The following is a 24,565-nucleotide window of genomic DNA, read 5'->3' as shown; positions in this document are numbered from 1 at the left end:
GGTGATTTATATATACGCAGCAAAAATACAATGTAATGGCGACAAAAAACTGATTTCCTCGCTCACCAAACATGGCTCCAGGGAAAGCTTTTACATGCCAAGCAGATATTAGGTAACACATTAGTAACATAATGTGTAGTTCATTTAGATCGAACCTCGGTATTAATCCTTGTAACAGATGGAAATCCCATAACCACGGCCGTTCTCCTGGCATGATCAACAAAACATAATCCTTCACTTACCTTGAAGCAATGGAAATTCCATAGTCACATCCATTCCCCTGGCATGATCAACGAAATGTAATCTGTCAGTTACTTGGAAGCAATGACGTGCATGTAATGCCACACTTGGAAAAGAATGTCGAGTTTTGTAAGGAATGTCTAAGAATAGGATGAGCCCTCTCTCACTTTGCCAGTCAAAACACGGGTTAAAAAGATCTTGAAAACACGGTAAGTTACAGTCAACTTGCTATAGGGATAACATGAAAGGCTTGACCTTGGAAGTGTTGGAATCGCGAAAGAACAAGAATTTGAAAGTACAAGAAGCAAACTAAGTGCCATGAGATGAGTAACTCAACATGATGCTCACTAACCAACTGATATATTTCGTTATCAGGGAAAGAATAGTTATGCCCCTTTGACGCAAAGCAAACCATATCTCACGATTCCTGTCCGTGGACCATGGAAGGCACCTTAAGAGCAATGCCAGGTAGTTCTAAGAGGGACGGGATTTTGGGGCGGAGGAGGAAGCCGTGACGAAGCGTTTGGTCGGGAGCGGGAAAAAAGTGAAAGGGCAATAACAGTGACAGGGCAATATTGACGAGCGCGTATGTGCCCTGGCAGAGCGTTTGGGGAGAACATAAATAAAATGGATAAAATGAACCGATCGGTTATCCGAAAGGCTTTTGAAAAAGAAATGACACAATTTTTTATGTGGCTTCCAATTGGGCATACCCGGTATCATCCATAAGGATCATAACCACAGCAGCTCCATTGCACTTTAACAGCTCGTCAGGTCACTTCTAATTCACTCTGCCTAGGTGCATTGCATCCATCCGCTTATGTGCAAAATATACAAATTTGTATAATAACCCCCCATAACCATATTCAGACAAGCGGTAAAAGAACACCATATTCTCAAAAGGCGTTCGGTTTAAAAGGAAGAGGATACTCAGAATGGAAACACTATACAAATGGCCACATCTACATATGCACCTCATGTAGTGCAGACTCAAATTGATGATGCTTTGTGGGCTCTAAGACCGATGGCTCGGGAGTACTCGGCTTTCTTCCTTCTATTCAATTTAGCAAATAGTGCTCTGCATGGCTGGTAAAAGGGATGTGCGTACATCCATGTATAGGTGGATAACATGTAGTGTTCAATGCCTGCATTTGCATTATGATACAATGCAGCTCTGTTATGATGTGTTGTCTTGCTGCTATTTTCTGCAGCAGTGAGAATCTGTCCGTAATTGCTGTCCCCGAATGATGGATAACACAAAGTCACGTGTTTGATAGTGTAACATGGACATAACCCAATGGGAAAGACAAGTCTTTTTCATTTCGATACGAGAATTACATTCTGTTTTTTCTTGTGCTTGTCGCTCGCCAATTAATAATCTCCTTTGGCTTAGATCTTCTCTTCTCCTCCACTCAACTCCTCTCTGTTCTCAAACGGCAGTTAAATCAAGAAAAAGAACGTGCATATATTGTAACTTCTCCTCTCACTTCCGATCTCAATGCCTTGCAAGATTCTTCTTTGAGATGATGAACCTCGATGACGATCGCCATACAAGGCAGCCTTAGGCTAGCAGAGTTTATTTTTTACTGGAAACTTTATCCGCCCATCAGATAACTTAAAGTGTTTAAACTTTCAGGGATGCCAAATTGCTGAGTCTTGATGACGGGATGACTTGAGTGTCGATTGTGGTCAATATTTGCGGGATCGACATGCCTCCAGAAATGACGATCTCTGCACATCACATGAGATTTCAAAAGCTAAGTAAACCACTGCATTATCGATATATAGAGGCAGAAAACCGAAGAAACAGTTAAATTGTCTCGAGAATCGACACAAACAGGTATGTTCAGTCTACAAAACTGATTTTAGCTCTCATTTTCCTCATCTTAAAAAAAGATATTATGTTAGATGGCACGTCAATGATCCAGCATGTTCTGTATCGGTGGTCGAATGCACTTTTTCCCCGTATTCCTCATTCTCTTAACAGCATAGGAAGAGAGAGTTGAAAAACTTCAGTTGGAGGGTCCTACCTATCCCTTCCCGAACCGATAGATTCGGCCTTATGATATCAGTTGTATTAATCAGGAAGATATCTCCGATGTACAGGTGGTTAGAGGGAACATAGACGCAGCACAGTTCCTCCTCGCCTGAGCTCCTTTGGAGAATGACTGTAGACGTGATGAAACCAAACGCGTATTCCCCAACTCGAGGATGCCTTATGATGGCTACTTCCTTGAAGGCATTCGAAGTCTGATCTGCAAAATCAACACCGAGTTTAGGAATTCCATAGGGACGATGATCCTGCTTAACCTGATAAATAAACTTCCCATTACCTGGAGATATTGCCGCACTTATTTGCTTCGAGGCAGAGTAGATGTAACTCACAAGGGGCATTTTCTTAATGAACCACTCCCCAAGCGTGAGAACGGAAGCACCTAACCACGAGGACATGAAAACTCCGACTATGAAGATAAATGTGATGGAGGTGACAAACCCAAGACCTGCAAAAAATTAGGCCAGCATTTCAAGAAATTTCGGATGAACTTAGCAGAGATACAATGAGGATACTTCGAGAACTCTTAAATGTAATGGCCGTAGTATCGAGACTTGAACTCGGTATTGTAGAGGAGAGATTAGAAGTTAATCACTAGAAGTTTACTTGTACTCACCAAATATGTTGATCCCGAGGTGATCATAAATCGGGGAAAAGAAACCATCCACAAAATGTATGAAACCCCACGTGACATAGAATGTTATCGCTAATGGAAGGAGAATGACACTGAAATAAAGTTAATCTCAAGATACATGAGAAACTGTAATCGGAACACCGCAAAGTAAAAAGGAATGAAAAAAATCTCCAAGAAAAGAAAATTGGCCTGATCATACACAAATTTGTTTAATGGAAGGACAAGATAATGTACCATCCAGTCATAAACTTCTTAGACGCCCAGCTACGGACGACCTTAGAGATTGCCTACAAAAAGATGACCGAAACAATGGACCAGTGAGCACAGTCGTCACAAGTTGACTGACTCAAACATCGAAGATCGGGTTCATTACATAAGATACAGTATGCGAGTCGAATAGAAGAGTTGATAGATATCAGTTTGGAAACAATAATCTGTTTCTTGAAGCTTGCAGAACAGACATTTTGCGAGCACAGTTTTCCCAATGATGAAATCAACCCTGGCATAAGCATCGGGCAACAACTTGCTCCGAAGAACAAGGAAATGACGGACTTTCAAATCCTACACATATCCTATCCTGAATTCCGTAATTGCTGATAAATTTTTCGGTTGGCCGTATCAATCAAACTAAAAGGCTTGCCGGTTCAGTCACCACATGCAGACAGAAATCCCGTATCTCTGTGTGCATTTTGCACGAATAAGAAAACCGACGGATCTACCATATCATGTGAGCGGAATGATCAAAATGTCCACAGAGAGATTAAATGGAGAACCTCACGGCCCGAGTGGTGATGGGGAGGAGCGGTGACAGCCAGGGGAGTGGATGACGCAGAGGAAGATTTGGAGCATCCGTTGTCGGAGATCGAAGCCACCGGAATCAATAGTTCCCGATCTCTGTCTCTGTCTCTCGAAGCCATTTTCGATCTCTTCCTCTCTTGCAAGTGAATCTCTTCCTCTCTTGGAAGTGAACTATTGGATCGATAAATCCATCGATCTATGGACCGACTTTTGTTCCTTTCACGGATTTTGCTTTGGTTCTGTGGGGTGATTGCTCTAGCCGGTTGGTTACAGGCTTACAGCACTACGTGAAGAGGGAAGGAGGGAGGTCCCGTGGGATCTGAGAGTTCGTTAGGGAAACACGCGGGGGCCCCACTTTTAACTGAAAATCAATTTGACCCAGATTATATATTACAAGAAAAAAATAACGAAAGATCTAATAAATTTTTTTTATTGATGAATGATAAAAATGTTCAATAGATGAATTTAAGGTAAAGTTCTTAGCTTCAATGTCGTCGCCGATATGATTAGTTTTAGGCTTTAGCAAATAGGCTGGGGGCATGTCGTGTTTTTAGTAAGAAAAGAAAAACCGTAGCTTCATATTAAGTGACTCTTCATCTCTTTGGATTTTTTGAATTTAATGAATTTCAGTACATTCTGATGAGATGCCACTGTTCTTCACACGATGTATCAGAGACGACCGCATAGCATGCGAGTATGCAACTATCTTAGCATGTTTGGTTTTCCATCATGAATTGCCTATATAAAGCGTACCGAGGGTGTAAAAATTATGAAAAGCGATCTGATCACATGAATCCTCCAATTGCCAATGCTCAGTTTCTGCAATCCCTGCATGATAAGATGAAAATTTTGGGAACTACTAGTTTGTTCGAGAAGATTATATGCGATTTCAGTTGAATGTCGAAAAACAGCATCACTGGCCCGTGTTTTCTGTTGAAACAGCACCTGTCGTAACTTCCAACTGACAAACATCATATCCCTCGCTCCAACGGGATAATTTATGTCTTCTTAAGAAGCTTCTATCCTTTCTAGGACCAAAGCCGAGCAACATTTCTATCAGATGATTACGATGACCAAAAGCTATTTTGATGAATAAAGAATATGTTGTCTGATTATTATTTTGAAACAAGATGGATGGAGGAAAACCAGAGTACTACTGACGACCATACATACATTTCTTCCCCGATTTGCCGCCTATTTTCGTCGCGACTAAACACCCTCTTGTGCAATGTAGAAGGAGCTTCAGGCTCCTAGGTGTAACAATAATATCTTTACATGTGAATATTCCAGAGTTGGGAACCTCCACTGCATTTTTGTCATGGACTAATTTCGTTTACTCCGAAGGAGTTACGATCCTGAACCATGCTCAGCTGCTCCCACTTGGGTAGATGCAATTCTTGTAACCTGCAAAAGAGATGCAGGACATCATAAGTGAGGAAAGGACGGGCTTATATTTCTTTCAATTGAAGAAAGTCCTGTCAGCGTAAATGTAGTTTCTCTTGACATATATCTTCTAGTAGACTCTTGAGTTGCTAAAAGCAGTACTCGCAATCAACCGAGATCTTAAGTACATGGTTTGTCCCGAACTTACTAGGATTATCGGATGAGAGAGTGGCGGTCTGCGAGAAGTCACAATTCCATGGGTTTCGATCCGAATTCTGATAGAAGAGGTTCATGGCATAAGCTGCATGAGATGCCACAGTGTTGGGCTCGAAGCAAGGTCCGCCTGGCTGGATGGGACCGCAATCTATTCCGTGCCCACAAGCATAGTCCAGGTTCGCCTGCAACTGGGAATCTGATACACCGGACTTTGGCACGCACCATAAACCTCCTTTCTTCGGCTTTGGAGACGGAGACACGGGAGTCTTCGGTGTTGCTGGAGTCTTCAGCAGAAATAGAAAGGAATCACAAAAGTCTTAGCAGCAGTAGTGATTTAGAATTGACTAGTACCATAAGGGCATGTAATGCATAAATATTCTCACCTGGCTACTCTTGGAAAGGCCAACATCATAGTTCATGGAGAGGTCAGTCTTGAAAAGCCCGAAAGCTCTCTCGGAAGCTGGCCCGGGCTTCAGATCCTCATCATACAGGGCAAACAGGTATGTGTCCACTGACTTACCTGGCATCAGTGGAGTTCCGACCATTGAGCGAAGGTGGGCAATCAAATTACCATTATAGGCTTTGGCGTTCTCCACGCTTGGGGCAACCTCGTTGCTGTCCCCTTTGTAAGGCCATCCCGTCTCAGCTACTACTATCTCTACGTTCTTAAAGCCCATCGAGTTAAGTGCAGAATGAACAGCATCGACCTGCCCAAATGTATTGTTAGATAGGAGCAAAATTTTCACCATCTTGCTATTGCAGATAAACCAGGAGAAGTGTAATCATGCACCTGAGCATCAAACATGTTCATATACTTAATCTTGGTGTTTGAGTCGAATCTCCCTGCGTTGGGCTGGAACAAGCAAAAAGCCAAAGTTTCGGGCCTTGGGTCACTCCTGTATGCAAAGTATGGGTACGGGTTAATTGCGAAAGGAGAGCCCGTCCCATTGTTGAACCCCAAGAGCCCCTTCAGCAGATCACTGAGGCTCGGGTGGAAACTCCCTGTGGAAGGCGGCTCCGAGGTCTTGAGCACTCCCATTGAGTGTACCGTGGAAACCTTAATCTTGTCCCCTAAAGACACTGCATTGAGGGCATTCTGTACGTTCTGCATTGCTGGCAGTAACTGGGACATCAGATTCTGGTCATTCGAGGTCATCACCTGCCAGATATTTAGGAACTAGAACATTGGCCACATGCCTTGTTGAAAGAAGAAAAAAATAGCGTAATGAACTACGAAATGAGTCAATTTAAATCGGTTCATTCTCCGGATATGAACTATCTATGCCGGGTTATTCTGCATTTACAGATTCCACATGTGGAAACATTAACGACCGGCTGGATTTATAAACTGACATTTCCACGTGCAGGTGAGGGTGTGCACTCTTATTCCTATGAACCAACCGGCATTACCTCATTCCCGACGGTAATAAGGATGATCTTGCTATCAGGATAGAAGGGGACAACATTTGTGCTGACCCAGCTCTTCGCAAAGTTCGGGTCGTTAGCCAAGGCTGGGATGTCCCCATTGGCTGCCCCAATCACGATCCCAATCCCAGTGTTTGCTAAGGATTTGATTAAGGCAGGATCAGAACCATACAACCGGACCTTCTGGATGGAGGTTGACTGGAGGAGCTTCGCTGTGGCAGGCGGTGGTGGCAGGTTGTCCGCGACTTGGCCATAGTTTACCCCAATAAACGATTCCGACTCTGCAAGATTGCCGAACAACAGACATAATCAACCACGTGTTAGTATTTATCATGGAAATATAAACCACTGAACCAAGCAGAACATAACTGGAATCCGAATACACGATGTTTAATTGGAAATCTTAGTGCCGAAGCAACTAAATATTTGACATATCAATAGACAGGAGCCGCATAGTTTCGGCTTTAACACCTCAGGGAACTCACTGCCATTGGAATTTACACGGAACTGATACAGACAGAAGGCGGCTTTGGCAGAACACTGCAACGGGATGTATGTACGTCAAGCATAGTTGTTTACATATGCGGAAGAAAACTCACCTCCAAAGCGGGCGGCATGTAAGAGAACGACAAAGAACAGAAGCGAGATGGGATAAGTTCGGGCTGCCATAGCCGAAAAGGGGAGATCTCTCTTTGCTGTCTGTGTGCTAAGAGCTTGTCTTTGGCATGTAACAGACAACTCTGGGACGATGAAGGGACAGAACAAGAGGATATAAAGACTTGGGGAGATGAAAACTCAGGGGACAGGGGCAGTTTTGGAAAGAGGAAATTTCGGTGGCAAAAAGATTATGCAGTATCCAACGTGAGTTGATTCAAGCGGTTTGACACTTATTCCGCTTAAGCAAGGTCTCAGATACGAGTCCTTGTAAATGTAGAAAATTTATGCTGTGAGAGATTTACCCCTTAATGGACTGACCCAGTTCGATTGGATTAGTTGGTGCCCAATTAAATTTCTGAATATCAGGATTCATACCAATAAAAAGATTGCGCAGTAAGAAAAAATAATAATAATTCAGCAGAAAAGGGAAAGAAGAAAAAATATAAATTATGCAAGGGGAAAAAAAAAAGTTGAACATTTTGTCTAATGAGTGAGGTTGGAGCTTAGAATATATTCCCTCTCCCAACCGTAAAGATAATTGTCCGAGAAATGTTGTGAACAATTCTCCTAAGAAGGATAATCACTTTCCTACTGTAGAAAAGGATTTTCATTTCATAATTTTATTTAGTGATACATATTGAACGGTATTTCTTAGGATACAAAAAGATCTTAAGATCTTAGTTTTCTTTTAATCTTGTCTTATATACATCTATATATATATATATATATGAAAACAAAGTTCGAACTAACTTTTTAGGACGTCACATTATTAAAAATAAAAAATGAAACTCTCTCACTTTTCCATGTTGTTACTTATGTATTAAGGAAAATTTTATAATCTTTTATCAAGAAAAAATTCTCGTATATATTGTCCACATATATCTAATGGAACATATATGCATAATACACAAGGCAAGAATATACAGTAGAATATATACATTACCCAATATATAGATTATATACAACATAATATACAATGTAATTTGCATTTTGTCCACATATATCCCACGAAATATATAAACATAATACACAAGGTAAGCCTATATACTGAAAAATATACATATATACATCGCCCGGATATAGATTACGTTATAATATGCATATATATAGATGTTGTTTGCGTTATACCAACATATATATATATATATAATATAATGGTATATGCATATGTATTGCACGCGAATATATATATATATATATATATATATATTATATAAGTCTCCAACAACCTAAGCAGCAACATCAGCGAGTAACTTATACTGCTATATTGCATATACTATATCAACAATGATTTCCATGAAAACATCTCATCACCTTATAATATTATCTGCTTTATATATATGTATGTAACGGGAAGCAAAATGTAAAGCAGAATCGGATATTGTTTATATATTTATGAACCTTACTTTTTCCCTTCTCCAAGTCTTTCTATTTCTCAGTTGAACTATGATTTGTTGAATGTGTTTTTTAATGTAAATTTAAAACTTATTGTTTCGATATTGATTGTTTTGACATGATCTCTATTTTAATTCCATTATGGATATCACTTCAATATGTAATACTCTTCTCAATTCTATGCCTCAGATATTTCTTTGTTATCTTTATTTCATCATAATTTAATGAAATCATTTTTTTCATGAATTTCGAGACAATAGCTTATTTATTTATTCTTATTCTTTTGTTGAATTTTGATTTGTAGAATGAATTTTTAATACAAAGTTCAAACTAGTTATTTCGATATTGATTGTTTTGACAAGAACTTTACTCCAATTCCACTATTGATATTACTTCAATAACTGTAAGACTCCTTTTTTGAATTTTGATTTATAGAATGAAATTTTTAATGCAAATTTCAAACTAATTGCTCCGATATTGATTGTTTTAAGATCTTTATTCCACTTCCATTTTAGGTATTGCTTCAGCATTGAAAATCCTTCAATATTTCTTTTTTTAATTTTCTTATTCTATATTACTTTTCACTATCAATAATTGTAATTCTATCCTATGAGATTTTTTAAAACTTTTTGTTTATTTTACTTTTATAAGATGACTATATTAGATTGTATAATGTCGAGGAAAGATATTTTAGATATTTCTGATTTAAATATTTTTGTATATGTATATTCCTGAAAGTAATAATGAAATATACTTAGTATTTCAAATTTTATATGGACAATCTTACTTTATAAGAATTAAAACTTAATATTTTAAATTTTTCTTATCATAAGTCATTTTTCATGCATGTTTTACATATTATAATGGAATAAAAAAATACTCGGTTATTTTTTATAGTTTTAGATTCTTTTTCTCATTTCCTTATTTTATATAAAACTCAATCAATTAAATAAATAAATATATATTTATTAAAAAAATTGCATTTTTAAGCGAAGCAAATATTTTTTTATAGTTCAATGTTTCTATCTTTATATTTTTCGGTAATCGTACGCGCAACGTGCGGATCTTCATCTAGTTTAATTAGATCTATTTTCTTCATTTTCTCAAAACAACTACAAGTCTTCCCATTATTTATATATATATATATATAATATACATATAGAAAACATAGTTTCAGCTGTATCTCAACTCTTATTGCCTTGTTGGAGCACTTCAAATTTTGTTCAGACTATATTTGCTTCGAAGATCTTGAATGCAACTCTGCATTCTTATTCTAGTCTATATATATTTTATGTTAACACACGAGAAAACAATAATCAATAAGTGAAAACATTATATGTATAACAATTTCACGGCTATTACGTGTGAAGTTTAAATTTACTTGACAATAAACGATATCAATATTTTTAAGCAATTATGATTATCATAGGAATCATTCAACCTTCGATCATCTATATCTAAAATTCAGTTATTTGAGGGCTATATCCTTGGATAATCTTATTTATTCAACGAAAAGAAAAAGGAAATGGCCCTTTTCCATCTGAAACCAAAATTTCATGAATTGTTCAAAAAAAAAAGATTTCATGAATTTGCTATGCGAATTGACTTAAAAGCCCCCACTTGTGACCGTTAGGCCAGATTTGCTTCAGTTGACTTCGTACGGCTACGGTGACGTGCTTCCCGAGCCCCGATAGGCACGAGACATACATAATTGTTCCATTGGCCCACACATCTTAATCCCCTAAGCTAAGAAAACATATGGATAAATCTTCTTCACGATTTCCTTTTTTATTTATTTTTATAAACACCTACACGACGACAATTATCGATTGGTTCACGAATAAACATACACGATTTGAGAAATATATTCTTCGCCCGAAATTTAACTGTGTTTAATTACAAACGAATTGCAAAAACATGCTTATGAGCGCATTTTGACTCTCTCGTTACTGAGTGTTTTCTTGAAAGAACGAATAAAAAGAAAATCCGGTATCTAGTAACCAAAGTAGATCCATACTATTCATACGTTCAAGTGATTAGTGAACCTGCACGAACGAAATCCGTGAGTGTGTTCCTTAGAAACTAAGGATTCACATTATTCCCTTTTGTACAAAAGTGAGCAACAGCCACGTCACAAAAGTTGGGGGGCCTAACTTTGAACATCTAAAGGAAGCAAAGCACACCTTCCATTGTGAAAAAAAGGAATATGTTTTACTTTATTGAGTTACCATTCAAAGAGCACAAAGGTGGAGGGGCTTTTGAGTAAAATAAGAATGATTGTTGCCCAAGTTATGCTTGGAGTGTCCATTGTGAATAAAACCTTCGAGATTAAGCTTTTGATGGGATGAACCTTCCCTTGTTTTCCTTTTACATCCAAATGGAAAATGTCACTTTCCGAGAAAATTCATCGACTAGAAGAGAAGGTAAAATCAATGAACTTCGTTTTTTCCCCCCGTAAAAATCGATATTTCATTTTAAAGAGGACATGTCGTTTTGACTTTTCAAAAATTTCGTTATGAATTTTCCTATTTGATTTAGTAAAGGTTATCTTTAATTCTTCGTTGCTAGGGATGAATGGATAAACAATACCCTTTACTTCACCCATTTGACATTTCAAACTTTTTTTTTTTCTCTTTTTTTGGGTATATCCACAAGCATAAATCAGGCTGGGTGCACACAGCAACACTGGACAGTCCGACCCGATCCGAAAAATAAAGAAGAAAACACAATTATGCAATTTTCTATTTAGTTCTCTCAAATGGTTTGGATAAAGGGAGTCTTAGCTTGTGTTTGACTACTCCAATTAAGTGCTGAAATTTTAAAATTTCAACACTTAATTGGATTACGTTTGTTTGATAAACAAAAAATAGAAGTGACTAACTTAATGAGTAAGTTAAAAACGTGTTGAATGAGTAAGTAAATGAGAACTTATTTAGTAAGTTCCCATTTACTACTCATTCAGCATTTTTTTTAACTTAAGGTGTGTTTGATAACCAAAATTAAGTGTTGAAATTAAGTTTTCATCACTTAATTCAATTCAGCTTGTTTGCTAAATACAATTAAAGTTGACTTAATTGATTAGGTTAAGTAAAATATTCTATGGATCATGACTTAGGCTTGGTTTGGGAGTGCCATTGCTAAAATATAAGTGATGATTTTAAAATAAGTAAAAAACGTTTAGGAGATAACAATTGAGAACTGTTAAAAGTAAAATAAAAATAATAATTAATAATACTTGCAACAGAATAAGCATAAGCAAATTTTATAAGTACAAATTAACCTGCTTAAGAAAATTGCGTTTGCAACCGCAATTTTGACCCAAATCATGGTTTCAAAAACTCTCACCAAACACCAAATCTACTTAAAATTATAAGAAAAAGTAATTATAAAACCTCCCACCGCACTCCCAAACGAAATCTTAATCAATTAATTAGAAAAGTTCCACTTATTTCTTCACTAAATTCGCTCAGCTATGATCCATTTTAAGATATTAGCAGCGGTGTTGTACAGCTTTTACAGAGTTCGCAAATCAGTCCATGCAGTTTTGAACAAAGAAGAAGAGAGAGAAAGAGGGGGGAAGAAGGGCGGTGGTGGCCTCTGATCCTGATCACCACTGCCCTGATCGAGGTCGTCGACGATTTGGGGGGGGGGGGGGGAGGAGAAGGGCGACGGTGAGGTAGCAACGCCCTAATTGAGGTCGTCGGCAACATCGTGGGTCGACGGCGATCCAAAGAGAGAGAGAGGCGATTGTAGGCAGTGGTGGCCCCGATCCCGGCCACCGCTGCCCAGTCGGAGTTGCTGGTGACCCCTGACGTCGTCGGCGAGCTCGATTAGGGCGGTGGTGGCCAGAATCGACGGCACCACTGCCCTTTTCCTATATTCGATCTGTTATCTCCTTTTATTTTTAATTTTTTATTTTAATTATTTTGAGAAATGATAAAAATAAAATAATAGTAAAGAGAGGGGTCAAAAGTGAAAAGAAAGAAAATAGTGGGTTGGCATGTGAGTACTACACCAAAAACTCTAGACTTTCAACAGTTAACTTTATTAAACAATTTTTACTTAATCAATTAAGCACTTATTTGATTAAATCCTTAAAATTTCAGCACTTAGAATTAAGTCCAAACAAACATAATAAATTAAGTCACTTTTATTTTATATTTATCAAACAAGTTTATTCCAATTAAGTGCTGAAAATTGGAGGAATCAAAGATTCAAACATAGCCTTAGGCTTTGTAAGGCAGAAAATAGGGCGCCACTATTGGATCAAAAGCATGGGTCTAAGCCCGAAACATGGACCCGACATCGGCCCAGCTCGACCGGTGACTGCAATTATATGAAAGTAGACTATATGAGTATTGGCATTGCCTCGTCGATGATGGCGGAACTTCAGGGTATATTTTGCGGGACTCAAACATTCATGGGAGTTGGGATGCAGACGACTTATTCTTGAGATGGACTCCTTGATAGCCCGGGATATCATTCCTGGCAGGATTAACTGCTCTCCCTTGCTGCGGAGGCTGGTGGATGATATTCGATGTTCGCTAGATCAAGATGGGGAGGTTTCATTACATCATGTTGTGCTTGAAGGAAATTCCTGTGTGCATTGGTTTGCTCAGCGAGCTGTCTATCTTCCGTTTGGAGTTCATGTTTTATCTTTTGTTCCTAACGGCTTAGACAATTTGTTGTTAAGCGACATAGGGGTCTTTACTCTCCGTCTTTGCTCTATTTAATTACTTGCAGGGCCTCTGCCCCGTTAATTTACCCCCAAAAAAAAAACTATATTGAAAATTTGAATTTCACTTACAGACAGAGTTTATGAACACAAACTGCAAATTAATCTGCAGACAGCCAAAACTGCTTACTTACATTACAGCCACATGAATTTCCTTCCATCTGATACATACCGAAACATATTTGACGATATCATAGTGTTCATAAAATAACATGATCGACTTCGAATCCAAAGACAACTTCTCGGAGCAATCGCAAAATGTTATCTCGAATATCCTATTTATGCAAGAGATCTCTAGCCATCTCATCAATGAGGCCGCTGATTACCAGCTTCTCCACATCCTTCACGACCTCATCCTTCTCGAGAATTGCAAATGTTGGACCATCCCAGCCCAAATCCCACATACAGTCAGTCTCTGGGTCCCTCGCATGGATGTCGAGCTCCAGCATTCGGGGCAAGTAGTCCTCGACTTCACAGTCGTGCCATCCATTCCTGCCGTGAGATCTCAACCCCTCGAAGCTCTTATCCAACTGCCTGACCACGTCGTCGAAGTTCATGATCGTCATGTAGCTGATCCCTGCTGCCTTCCTGGTTAAGGGATGGACTGCAAGCTCTAGCCTCTTGCCCTTTCTTTTTATGACCTCGAAGGCGCAGTCCAAGGCGAGATTGTCATCATCATCTTCGCGAGGATAATCTTGACCACTCACATTGAGGATGCTGATGGGAATGTTGAGCTTCAGGAGAGCCTCTGCCGTGTTAAGGAAGAGTCGGCTTTTCATTAATACGCGTTTAAGTTGGGTTCCAGATTCTGTGAGCGGCTCCTGAAGTTCTGGCACCGGCATGTTCTCTTTGTCGAGTGGGTGCGAAAACGATAAACTTCTGGTGTCTGTTATGGTTCCTGCAGCGTTAAGATTGTTGCTTATAATAAATCTGTGAAGTGTAAATATGTAAATATAGTAGATTATCTGTTACTTAACAATCCCGGTCACATGGGGGCCGGAGCAAAGACGAAGAAATAACACATGGGAAGCATGGGCTTGATCTCACCATTAGACGGGTTAGGGATGGCTTTTGCTGATCCTAGCTTTTCATCTACATTAAGGACAACTGCACTATGCCAATCATTTGTGACAGGGGACAATACACTCCGGCCCTGCATCAGATCCACCAATACAAATGAGAGATTGAAAAGAACAATATGGAACATAAAACTCGCGTGCTAACTTAGCTTACCGTGTCCTCAGAAGCTAGACTTGGCCTTTTCTTCATGCCTTGGGACTCTTCGGAGTTGAGACGACTAGCAGGAGTAACCACTTCGCCTTCTCTTTTGGGCCCTTTCCCGACATTGCTCATCACTTCTGTGGTGACTTCCATTTTTGCCAGTCTAACCGTGTTAGCTTCTCCTCTGTTCAACTGCTTAGCTTCTTGAGAAGCAGATCTGTAAGGCAACGGCTTTGCCACATCTTCTAAAGTGGTCCCGCGTGTTTTCTTCAGTCTGCTGATCTTCGGAGTCTCGGTTTTATCCTGTTCTGTAAGTTTTCCTCCTCGGGGACCTTGCTGGCCATGTGGAATTTCCTTCGATGGCTTTAGATGAACCGCTTCATTAGGAACATACTTCTTAGGCTTCAGTTGGTTTGTATTTGGACGTGCCCTCTGCAATGGAGCTCTCGAGATTGGCTCGTTGCCTTTCTTCTGCCTCACCGTCTGCTGCTGCTTTTTCTCCGACTCCGGCTGTTTTTCCTTTGGACTTTCACTGTTTCGCGAAACATATGACTGCCCGAACTGAACATCAGTTCGCATCCTGTTCTGATTTCTCATATCTGTCAGAGTCTTTTTTTCCTTCACTTCCACTTTTTCTTGTATCGCAAGTCTCGTTTCAATCTCGTCGGTTCCTCTTCTGTTATTCAGCTCACCATTTTGATCCCCGACTTGTTTTCTCAATTGGCTTATAAATGCCCGATCCATTGCCATCATTGCTTTGGCACTCTCAGGGTGCTTCCATGGTGGTTTTTCTTGAAATTTGGCAGCAGCATTCCTCGCAGTGCGACTAGCAAAATTTTTCTCTGCTTGCAATACGAAACTAACTGCATCATTTGGAGTCATTGGATTATTCTTGCCGGATTTTGCTATGTTGGGCTTTGCTATGTCGGGTTTAATAGGTGGAACCACTGGACCAACCTTCCCTTTACTCTTAGTTTCACTGGCTTTACCCTGATCCCTCTCTGAGCCTGTCTTTCCGGGAACTTCTTCGAGCCCCATTAGTTTAGCAATAAGGTTCGACATCCTCCCCTTTTCCACCTTCCTGTTCAATGGATTAGACGCATTTTTCTTTTCTTGGAGCGAGGGAGGGGCCCCAGTCTCATTCCTGTAACTCGTCGATCGCTTGTGAGCTGCAACTGAGTTTAAGGTTTCTGAAGGGTAAACAACAGCAGGTAACCTCTGCTGTTTCTGAGGATGTCTCTGCCTCGTTGGCTTGTCAAAGGAGAATCTAGGGAGGAGATCGAGCTGCTTCTTTTCGATCTCTTTATCTGAGTCCTCTTCTTCTTCTATTTCTTTATCATCCTCAAGCAATACTATGCGACTCTTCCTCTGTGGTCGAACCATGAAGTCGGAGGCCTGCTGCAAGTTCACGAGCATTTTTAGTGACTCCTGCAAGTCCATGGCCCCCTTGAGAAGCTCTTTCCCAATCTCAATCGAGTACTGATCGAAGTTCATTCCGTTTGAGCATGCCCTCAGTATCTGGTTCAGCTTCTGTGCGCCCTTCGATATTTCCTGGACATGGAGGTGCGAGATAGCCGGAGTCCGGCTACGGTTCCCTTGACTTTGCAAACCAGTTCTTCCCGTCTGAGGAAGGAAAGTTAGCACTGAACTTCTCCCTGAAGAGTCGATTTGTCTCAGCTTTCCTCCGTTCTCAAGAGCAAAAGCGAGGGCCATGGATAGATCTCCGATCTGCTGTGAGCCCTGGCCTCTCCCAAATGGAACAAGCTGTGCGGATGATTCTTCCCTTGGAAGTGCTCTGGTGCCTCCATTGGTCCGCCGTTGAGTGTTGTCGACTCTCATCGCAGCCTGCAGATTTTTTAGACAGTTAAGTGACTGAACTTTGCCCACAGAAGTAACTAGACCAGCATAACTACTTACCTTTCCGTGATTGGTCGACCCCCGGAATGTCTGCTTTGGATAGGCATAAGCATCTGCAAATTTGTACAAAAAAATAAGTACAAATTATCTACAAGTTTCTGCTTCCAAATCCGAAAATGCGCAAGGTATGAACATTGTCTCATATTTCCTCAACTCCAAATTGCCTTTTACATAGTAAGATCGCGGAAAGATAATCATGAACATGGCTATTTATTTTTACTTATTTTCTTTTCCCGTCTGTGTCGAAAATTGTCAAGGTCTCCCCATCCCAATCCGATCCTCTAATCACTGCATCTGCTGCTAAGTTCTACAAAACACATCTGAAATTATGACTGCATCCTAATGCTAGGAGAAAATCCGACTTGATTTCTATCCGCCAAAATAACCATTTGTGTTTGCAGTATTTCTGAGAAAACAGAATTTAATCTGAGTTGTGATGAGTTTTCATCTCCCTTTCTGTTTCTGCTGCTCATTGATCTTCAAGTGGCACCGATTAATGTCCTATGATCTCTAGGAAACAGTGATTACAGATAATAAAGATTAATGCCATCAAATGAACACATCATTTTGGTATTCCGACTGAAATAAGTATCCACAGAAGACAGCATTCAAGAGTGAGGGAAGTAAGGGAAACAAAGAAGGGAAGCTCGGAAACAAAGAATATGGCAGGGGAAAAATGAAAACTCGCCTCGAGTCTTTGCTTTTGGGGCTCCCCCCGAATTCTGAGCCCCAGCAAGCCGTTCCTTGCGCAACCGGAGATCGTCCAACAGCTTCTGCGCAAAATCCGACCTCTTTGCCATCTCTGGAGCTAACTGCACCGTGCCCCGGATGACACTCTCAGCTACCAAACGAAAGGGAATCCTCCGGGATAGTTCTGAAGATGTTTTTGTTGGGAGCAAGTGAGTGGAAGGATCTCAGGGAGAGGTGCCATAGCTCTCATTTTCTGGTTGCGAGAGTGCTTTCAGAGTTGGGTGTGGTGGAAAATTAAGTATCAGTTCTAAGAAATAGACATTAGGCCTTTGAAAAACTCATTCATTCCCTGAAAGATTGACATGAAAGTCATCTCTCTCTCTCTCTCTCTCTCTGTGTGTCTGAAAGTTGAAACAGTAAAGAGGCTTTGATTGCAATCTAAGCAATGGTGGCAGAGAGACACATTCAGATGGACTTCCATGCCAAGTCTCCTGTTGATACCCTCCTCTTCTTTTCCTCTTCTGTCTTTTCCCGAGGCCTAGGACGAAGGATTTCGGTCGGGAATCTCTCTATGTCCATGTCTTCAAATCCCCAGTTACTCGAAACAAAGCGTCTGTTTGGGAAGGGATCCAGTCGAGATTTTACGGATGAGCAGTGGATTAGATTTTGTGTTGGTGGGAGGTTTAGATGGGTTGATGCATATCGGTGCATGCATGTACATGTAGTTGGGTGTTTTAAGGTAGGAAGAAAGAGATCTTATTGGAATCAATGGCTGTAAAGTGGAAGGAGGTGTACTTCACAATATTTGTCTCACATCATCATGCAGTTGATAGATTTGAGATGCAACTTTCTCTGTAATCTGTACCCGCTGAAAAACACAAAAGGAAGTGTGCCATATATATTATCAGTTGCAAATAGATTTTCATAATCACGACATTTTCAGTTACAACATGTGCATGGCATAACATTAACCTCCCATACCAGTGAGGTCGATTTCGATAGTTTGTACGAGAATCAACCTCATCAAAGTAAAATAAAAGAACAAAAGGGAAGTTATTCCATTAGTTGAGTAGCCAATATTTTGAAAAAAAAGTTATGTTGAGAGTAAAAAAATCCCACATGAAGAAAAATCTAATGGATTTATAAGAGATTGAGTACCACTACTTATCAGCTTGAACTTTTAAGTGGAAATGGGCCCGGGCCTTTATATACCAAATGAAAATTTAATATGATATTAGAGCGGGTAATGCTTCCGCACGCATGTCTGTGGATTTATATCGTGTCATTTAAAATGTCTCATTATCGATGGGCAGCACTCTCTTTGAAATCTATATTTGAAATCTGAGTGCGAAGAGAAACCCGCGACCGTTTTAGGAAAAGCATGCAATTTTTTTTCCTGGTTGAGAAGGAAAAGCAAATATATATATATATATATTATGAGTATTAAGATATTTAGAAGCCTAATTAGTCTCGGCTAATTTAATTCGAGTCGGATCGACTCATCAAGAGGTAAATCTTTCCAATTAAGATTTTTTTTTATTCATAAAACTCGAACTCGATATATTATTTAAGAAAAATAAGTGTCAAACCGCTTAAACCAGTTATCATTAATTGGAAAAGCATATGTTCGACCTAGGTTTTTTGCTTATTTTTCTATATTAGTTAATTTTCTCTTTTCCGGTTGGTTTGCAACTTTACATCCTATTTTGCATTGTTTCTTCTAATCTACTCTTTTTTTTACCACTTCTAGTTTAGTCATTTTTTCATATCCGTTTTTGTCATATACCTTTAAATTATTTATCTGTTTTCATTCTCTCATCTAATCTAATTTTTCATTAGAAAAATTTCAAGTGTTAGTGCTTACCTTTCGTCATTTTTTGGTTACGTCCTAATTCTCTATTTTTCCCCTTTTTTCTTTTCCAAATCATATTAAAATCAATATTGTGTTCTCTTTAAGTTTTTTTGTTTACAAAAACTCTAACAAGAACGTTTTTTAAATGAATTTTTTTAAAATAAAATTAAAAATGATTGAGAAATGGAAAAGGAGGTGAAACAGTAGAAGCATAATGGTGGATATACCATAATGAGACCAACCACCTTTCATTTTGTCCCCATTTATCTTCGTAAAGAGAGTGATGGATAAATATGACCAACCAAGAGCGTTGCTATATCCTCTTAATAATCAATCTAAAAGTTTCAGTAATAATTGTATGAGTTATAATTATATAATATTTCAAACTATTCAATAGATATAACTGAAATTTTGAATTAGGAAGATTTTAAACACACAAATTAGGAGGATTTAGCATTTTTTACTCGAGCAATTACCAATCAAAACAGTACAGCATAAAATCGCATAGTCCAAGGAAAAGTCACTGTTGACCTCGCCTTCGAACAATGTTTTTAGGACTCGATGCTAACCAAACTCGTCGGCGACATGGGTCGAAGCAATGATAATCAAGTGCTCAAACTCAACTAAAGTTGTGTTGGTCACTGCTCAAACCATAAAGATGAAGGACAAATCTAGGATCAGATTGGAGTAGTGGGGGACTTGAGCCAACCACACCACCTCATGGATGTCGGTGACTTTGCCTAAGGTGGTGGTGATTGACTTGGCCATACTCGGTAGGTTGGCTGGTCTATGCAATTAATGTCCACAATTAGGCTCCATCATTTCTCTCCCTCTTCAATCCTTGTCCTTTTCTTGTTAAATACACACCATTTGCTATCCGAAAAGAACAGTCGTCCCCAATAATTCACGATAAGACGAGTGAAGTTTATTAAGAAATATAACTCTTACATAAATTTTTTCTATGCACGTGATGCAAACACAAAATCTTGCTTAAATAGAAGAGGTTTCGAATATCCTAAATATCGGTAAATATTTAATTTAAAAAAACATCATGTTGGCAATGGATTTAAATTAAATAAAAGACTAAGACAAGTATAGTGTGCAACATCAAGAACGTAATTGAAATATTAAAATAATTACGACCAAGTTGGAAAAGCAATTAAAATTGAGAACTAAAACTTATCAAATTGAAATTTGAATAATAAGATAAAATGGCAGGTAAAGATATATTATGAAAGCGAATAAAGAAAATAAAAAGTACTAAATTAGAAAGCATCCAAAAAGATGAAAGTGAACGGTGAAAAAGTAATGTGGACTAAAATAAAAATATAAGTAAATCTAGTAGGTGAAATGTATAATTTCCCATATTTTTTTAAATGACTTGAATAAACTCTAATTCAGTATTAGATGGAAATAAAAAAGCAAGCAATCGTATAAAAGGAACTAAAATTAGAAAAGCATCCAAATTTAAAGGCTAAGAGCGAATGGAGAAATTATATGGACTGAAATAGAAAAAAGGAAAACCTTGTGGGTGACGTATAGTTATCCCATGACTATATATAAAGGGACTCATAAGCACAAACACGAAGAGTAGGGGCCAATTTGGGACAAAACCCTTATATTTGGACTAATGTGATACATTCACAAATTGAAGGACCAGATGTCACATTGCGCCAAAGTCTCTCCGGTTATTCCCCACTCAAGGCTGTCCTATTCCGCATTTACGGATATATTCCTAAACCGGTCTGGAATACGAATAACCCCGTCGCCAAACAAGGCGCCGGAATTAGGTGCCCTTCCCACATCATTTACACGTGGAAGTTGGGAAAAAAAAATCTGATCCACGACAACTCCGCCATCGTGGATCGCGAACCTTCCAGCTAATAATAGCCGTCGATCTGTCCTCCTTCTCGCATCTGAACCGTCCATCTCAAAAGCGCTGGGACAATCACAACCGTTGGATTAAACAAATGGCGCGAATAAATATGCGACCTTTTCCCCTGAAAGTTGCTTATACCATTCGTACATTCATATCTCGTCGTCTCTCTCTTTCTTCCTCGCCGGCCACAGTTTCTCCTCTCTCTGATTTCTTCAGATCTGCGCTAGTCCGTCTACGATCTCGCCGGTCCTCCTCCATATTTGAGCAGATCGGCAGACGATCTATCGATCGAGCATGGGTTCGAGCTGCTTCCGTGGTGGTGAGGGCCGTACTGGTCCGGTGCTGCGTGCGGATGCGTGGAAGGAGCTTTGGATCGGATTCTTTCCGATCTTGTGTTCGTCTTGTGATGAACGAATCGGAGGAGGCCGGTCGAATTTCGCCGGTGTTGAGGCGTGTCTGCAAGAAACCTAGTTCAGAGCAGGCTTTGTGCTTATGGAGACGTGGAAAAGGAAGCTCCGTGAAGATAGTTTGCTGTACAGGTAATAGTTTCCTCCATCTTTCTCGTTGAGTTCGTCGTCTTTTTGCATGGTGAGGTGATCGACTGATTATCGTCTTTGATATGCTGTTTTAGGGTGCGGTTGCTTGAGCTCATACTCCGGGCTGCTTCGTCGGGGTTGGCCGTGGCGGGATCTTTTGGGAAGTGCTTGCAGTGACAGGCTTCGGGCTTGAGCTGAGGACGACGAGACTTTGATCACCGGTCAACGGCGGAAAGATTGGTTAGATATCTTGTTGTTGTCTTTGGAATTATGGATTTACTCTGTCGCTGGTAAGTAAGAAATGAAGATGGGTGATGAAGATGTGAGCTGAGAGAGACAGTGAGGTCTTGTGTGGAAAGAAAAGAGAGTCTGTGATCGACCTTTGCCATGACAGGTGCGCTTGCATGGCAGGTCAAAAGAAAACTAATAAAAATCGATCATCTTTGTGTTCTTCGGGGGAGATGGCACGGGGATTTGGTTCTTTGCCCCGGCTCTCTCCCGATGTGGTGCCCTGTGTCTTCTCCTCTCCCTCTCTTCTTGCTCTTACTGCTGCTCGTGCCCCTCGATTGGTTCTACGCAAACGATTATCCCCAGCAAACGTTTAAGTTTGTCTGCTAGTCGTAACTGCTGAATCGCGGAACTGGGAAGACCCTTCAGAAATTCGTCACCAAGGCAAGGTACCATTTGATATGTCGTTATCTATTTTGGCAGTTCATTCATAGTTTGCCATTATCAGCGCCCTATGCATTCCATCTCACTGATTTGCATGTTAATCATCAAGTCTGATCTAGACATACCTGACGTAACTTGCTCAAGAAAGAGTACATGATCCTATTGACAGATACGCTGAATATCTGGATATTGGTTATATTAATTAAAACCTTGGTATAAACAGGTGGCTCTGGCATGAATTCCTAATGATGCAGTAAGGAAGAAACTCTTTTTTTTTAATTATATTGACTGGTTATGATTTGGTCTTTACCCTCTAAAAAGTTTTGGAAGTGGTTTTCCCAAGTTTGGATGCTTGGTCGGTTGAAATTGCGACAGCGAGGCAATTGTGAGAATATTGTTCGACATCTCAGTTGCCTGATGGCCATATCCAGATTGTTTTGCACGGCCTCTTTTATGACCTTCAGAGTACATCGCCAAACCACAGTGGCCCCAATTCTGGGGCTGGTTGTGAAAAGTCTGAATTATGTGTCAAGCAACCGATTGTCAGTGAAAATCTATTGAGCCATGATTTCCAAAATTTGAAGAAGAAAGATTGGCTTTGGCTGAAATTATTGTTATATAAGTCGTCCAATGCATAATCAGACTTGCGAAAAGACTGAACCTTTAATTTGATCCAATATCTTCAATTCTGGAAATTCTCATGCGTGATTTGTTATTGGTAATTTTCCTGCTTAAATTACATCTTTGCATTTATCATTGTTAATAATCGATGTAGCAATTCCATGCATGTAGATGTCATGTCCAGGATCTTTGTATATTGTAAAAGTTGCAGCATTGTAGGAGTCTGTAGAAGTGTTTGTACCATGTTTAGGCAACTGAGCAGGTTCTAGTATAAAAGTGGGGACTCTGGGGGAAGCTGTTTGCAAGGATGATCCTATCATTTGGAGGGGGTACTAGCAGTTGCTCTGGTATCCACTCCAAATCATAGGAATCATAGGATGATACTATTATCTGGAAAGGTACCAGAGCAACTGCTGGATGGAGTGCTGATCATTTTGATTCCGGCGCATGTGGGGAGCGCACTTGGATGGAGTGGTGGCTATCTGTTGACATGGAATTAACTCCTCTACTGCAGGTATTTTCATTTTTCTGGTACTGGTCTCCGATTGATTGCTTTGGTGTTTTTCTTCTCTTGCTAATTTTTCATTTAACTATATGCTGCAGGAAATGATTCCTACTGTGAGGGGTGGATGAACCAGATTGAAGAATGACCTCTGTCCTCTTTGCTGTAAGCATCTGTTATTGAAGTTATTTTCTCTATCGGTATGCGTTCATATATGTCTCTGTGTAAGCATTGAGAATGTCTTGTGGTTTTGTGATATGTGTATTTGTTTCTCGTGGGAATGTTACATTTGCTGTTGGTTTGCTGTGGTGTTGGAACTAGTAGCAATGGTGAGGGTGAGATGGAACTATTTACTATTGGTGTTCTATCTGAAAATGTATTTGTCTTGCTATGTTCTCTTGTATGTATTGGTTGGTGATGAGTGGAATCCTGTTTCATATGCCTGTTGTCTATATTCTGGTGTGTTGAAGTGTGCTGATATTACCTTCTAATGGGTTGATGCAGGTTCAGATGCAGTAGGCTCTATGCTGCGATGAAATAATCTTCACTGGGTTTGGCAAGGGCCAGAGGTCACGCTGACTAGTTTTCCGTCAGCCAATTTGAGTCGGACCGACGAGCTGCTCTTAGGAAGACCAAAATGAAGAAAGTGTTTGGCTTCTGGGAGCATCTGTCCGGGTGCATTTCAACCAAATCATTATACTACGACGACCTCCGAGAGAGCAAAGATTTTGGAAAGCCTGATGATTATGCTTTGTCATCAAGATCTGTCACTTTCTGCTTGATGGTTTGATGTCCTTCCTTCTCTGTTCTAGTCTTCCTTGTCGAAGTTTTTGATGTTTACAACTTGAGCTATTATTACTACTGTGCATTATATATGGGCGTGAGGGCGACTTCATTATGGTTGCCGTGCTGCCTTGCCCTGAATGTTTTTAGTAGATTCCTATCAGCAAGAGTAGCTGGTGTGATTTTTAACTAGGATTTTACTTCTTTGTTTATCTACTGGGGGTTTTTTGGGTGAGAGAAGAACGACCTTTATATGGACGGGATATTTTTTGGATGAGAGGAGGGCCACCTTTATGTGGACAACGTGCCCTATTGAATACAAGCAGCTTATCTTGTTCTATTTTGAGTTGCGAAAA

General features: G+C 39.7%; 4 protein-coding genes across 7 annotated transcripts; 1 reads left to right on the top strand and 3 right to left on the bottom strand.

The window, feature by feature from the left end:
- Positions 1 to 1,530: 1,530 nt before the first annotated feature.
- LOC116215479 (protein LIKE COV 1-like) lies at positions 1,531 to 4,642 on the bottom strand. Its single transcript, XM_031551202.1, has 6 exons — positions 3,701 to 4,642; positions 3,162 to 3,214; positions 2,910 to 3,019; positions 2,574 to 2,741; positions 2,271 to 2,495; positions 1,531 to 1,971 (listed from the first exon to the last, which is right to left on the bottom strand). The coding sequence occupies exons 1-6, from the start codon at positions 3,842 to 3,844 to the stop codon at positions 1,865 to 1,867; spliced, it is 807 nt and encodes a 268-aa protein (XP_031407062.1). The 5' UTR covers positions 3,845 to 4,642; the 3' UTR covers positions 1,531 to 1,864.
- A 166-nt stretch (positions 4,643 to 4,808) lies between these two features.
- Positions 4,809 to 7,509, bottom strand: LOC116215478 (glucan endo-1,3-beta-glucosidase 7). 2 transcript variants are annotated; one of them, XM_031551200.1, is made up of 6 exons: positions 7,349 to 7,509; positions 6,735 to 7,030; positions 6,115 to 6,483; positions 5,708 to 6,031; positions 5,317 to 5,608; positions 4,809 to 5,129 (listed from the first exon to the last, which is right to left on the bottom strand). In XM_031551200.1, the coding sequence occupies exons 1-6, from the start codon at positions 7,416 to 7,418 to the stop codon at positions 5,092 to 5,094; spliced, it is 1,389 nt and encodes a 462-aa protein (XP_031407060.1). In that variant the 5' UTR covers positions 7,419 to 7,509; the 3' UTR covers positions 4,809 to 5,091. The 2 variants fall into 2 exon arrangements, with proteins under 2 accessions (XP_031407060.1, XP_031407061.1); XM_031551201.1 differs by having other exon boundaries at positions 6,930 to 7,030.
- A 6,052-nt stretch (positions 7,510 to 13,561) lies between these two features.
- On the bottom strand, positions 13,562 to 18,144 carry LOC116215255. The gene is made up of 5 exons (XM_031550893.1): positions 17,363 to 18,144; positions 16,675 to 16,727; positions 14,770 to 16,602; positions 14,584 to 14,689; positions 13,562 to 14,434 (listed from the first exon to the last, which is right to left on the bottom strand). The coding sequence occupies exons 1-5, from the start codon at positions 17,472 to 17,474 to the stop codon at positions 13,812 to 13,814; spliced, it is 2,727 nt and encodes a 908-aa protein (XP_031406753.1). The 5' UTR covers positions 17,475 to 18,144; the 3' UTR covers positions 13,562 to 13,811.
- A 3,027-nt stretch (positions 18,145 to 21,171) lies between these two features.
- On the top strand, positions 21,172 to 24,565 carry LOC116215513. 3 transcript variants are annotated; one of them, XR_004158481.1, is made up of 5 exons: positions 21,218 to 21,634; positions 21,727 to 22,308; positions 22,527 to 23,438; positions 23,528 to 23,591; positions 23,931 to 24,565. XR_004158481.1 is itself a non-coding variant. In XM_031551250.1 (2 exons), exons 1-2 carry the CDS (start codon positions 21,187 to 21,189, stop codon positions 21,822 to 21,824), a joined length of 546 nt encoding a protein of 181 aa, XP_031407110.1. In that variant the 5' UTR covers positions 21,172 to 21,186; the 3' UTR covers positions 21,825 to 22,998. The 3 variants fall into 3 exon arrangements, 1 of the variants encoding a protein (XP_031407110.1); XR_004158480.1 differs by having other exon boundaries at positions 21,727 to 23,438; XM_031551250.1 differs by lacking the exons at positions 23,528 to 23,591; positions 23,931 to 24,565 and having other exon boundaries at positions 21,172 to 21,634; positions 21,727 to 22,998.

The sequence above is a fragment of the Punica granatum genome, chromosome 7 (genome assembly GCF_007655135.1).
Source record: "Punica granatum isolate Tunisia-2019 chromosome 7, ASM765513v2, whole genome shotgun sequence".
NCBI classification, from domain to species: domain Eukaryota; kingdom Viridiplantae; phylum Streptophyta; class Magnoliopsida; order Myrtales; family Lythraceae; genus Punica; species Punica granatum.
This window is presented reverse-complemented; position numbering and strand designations above follow the sequence as displayed.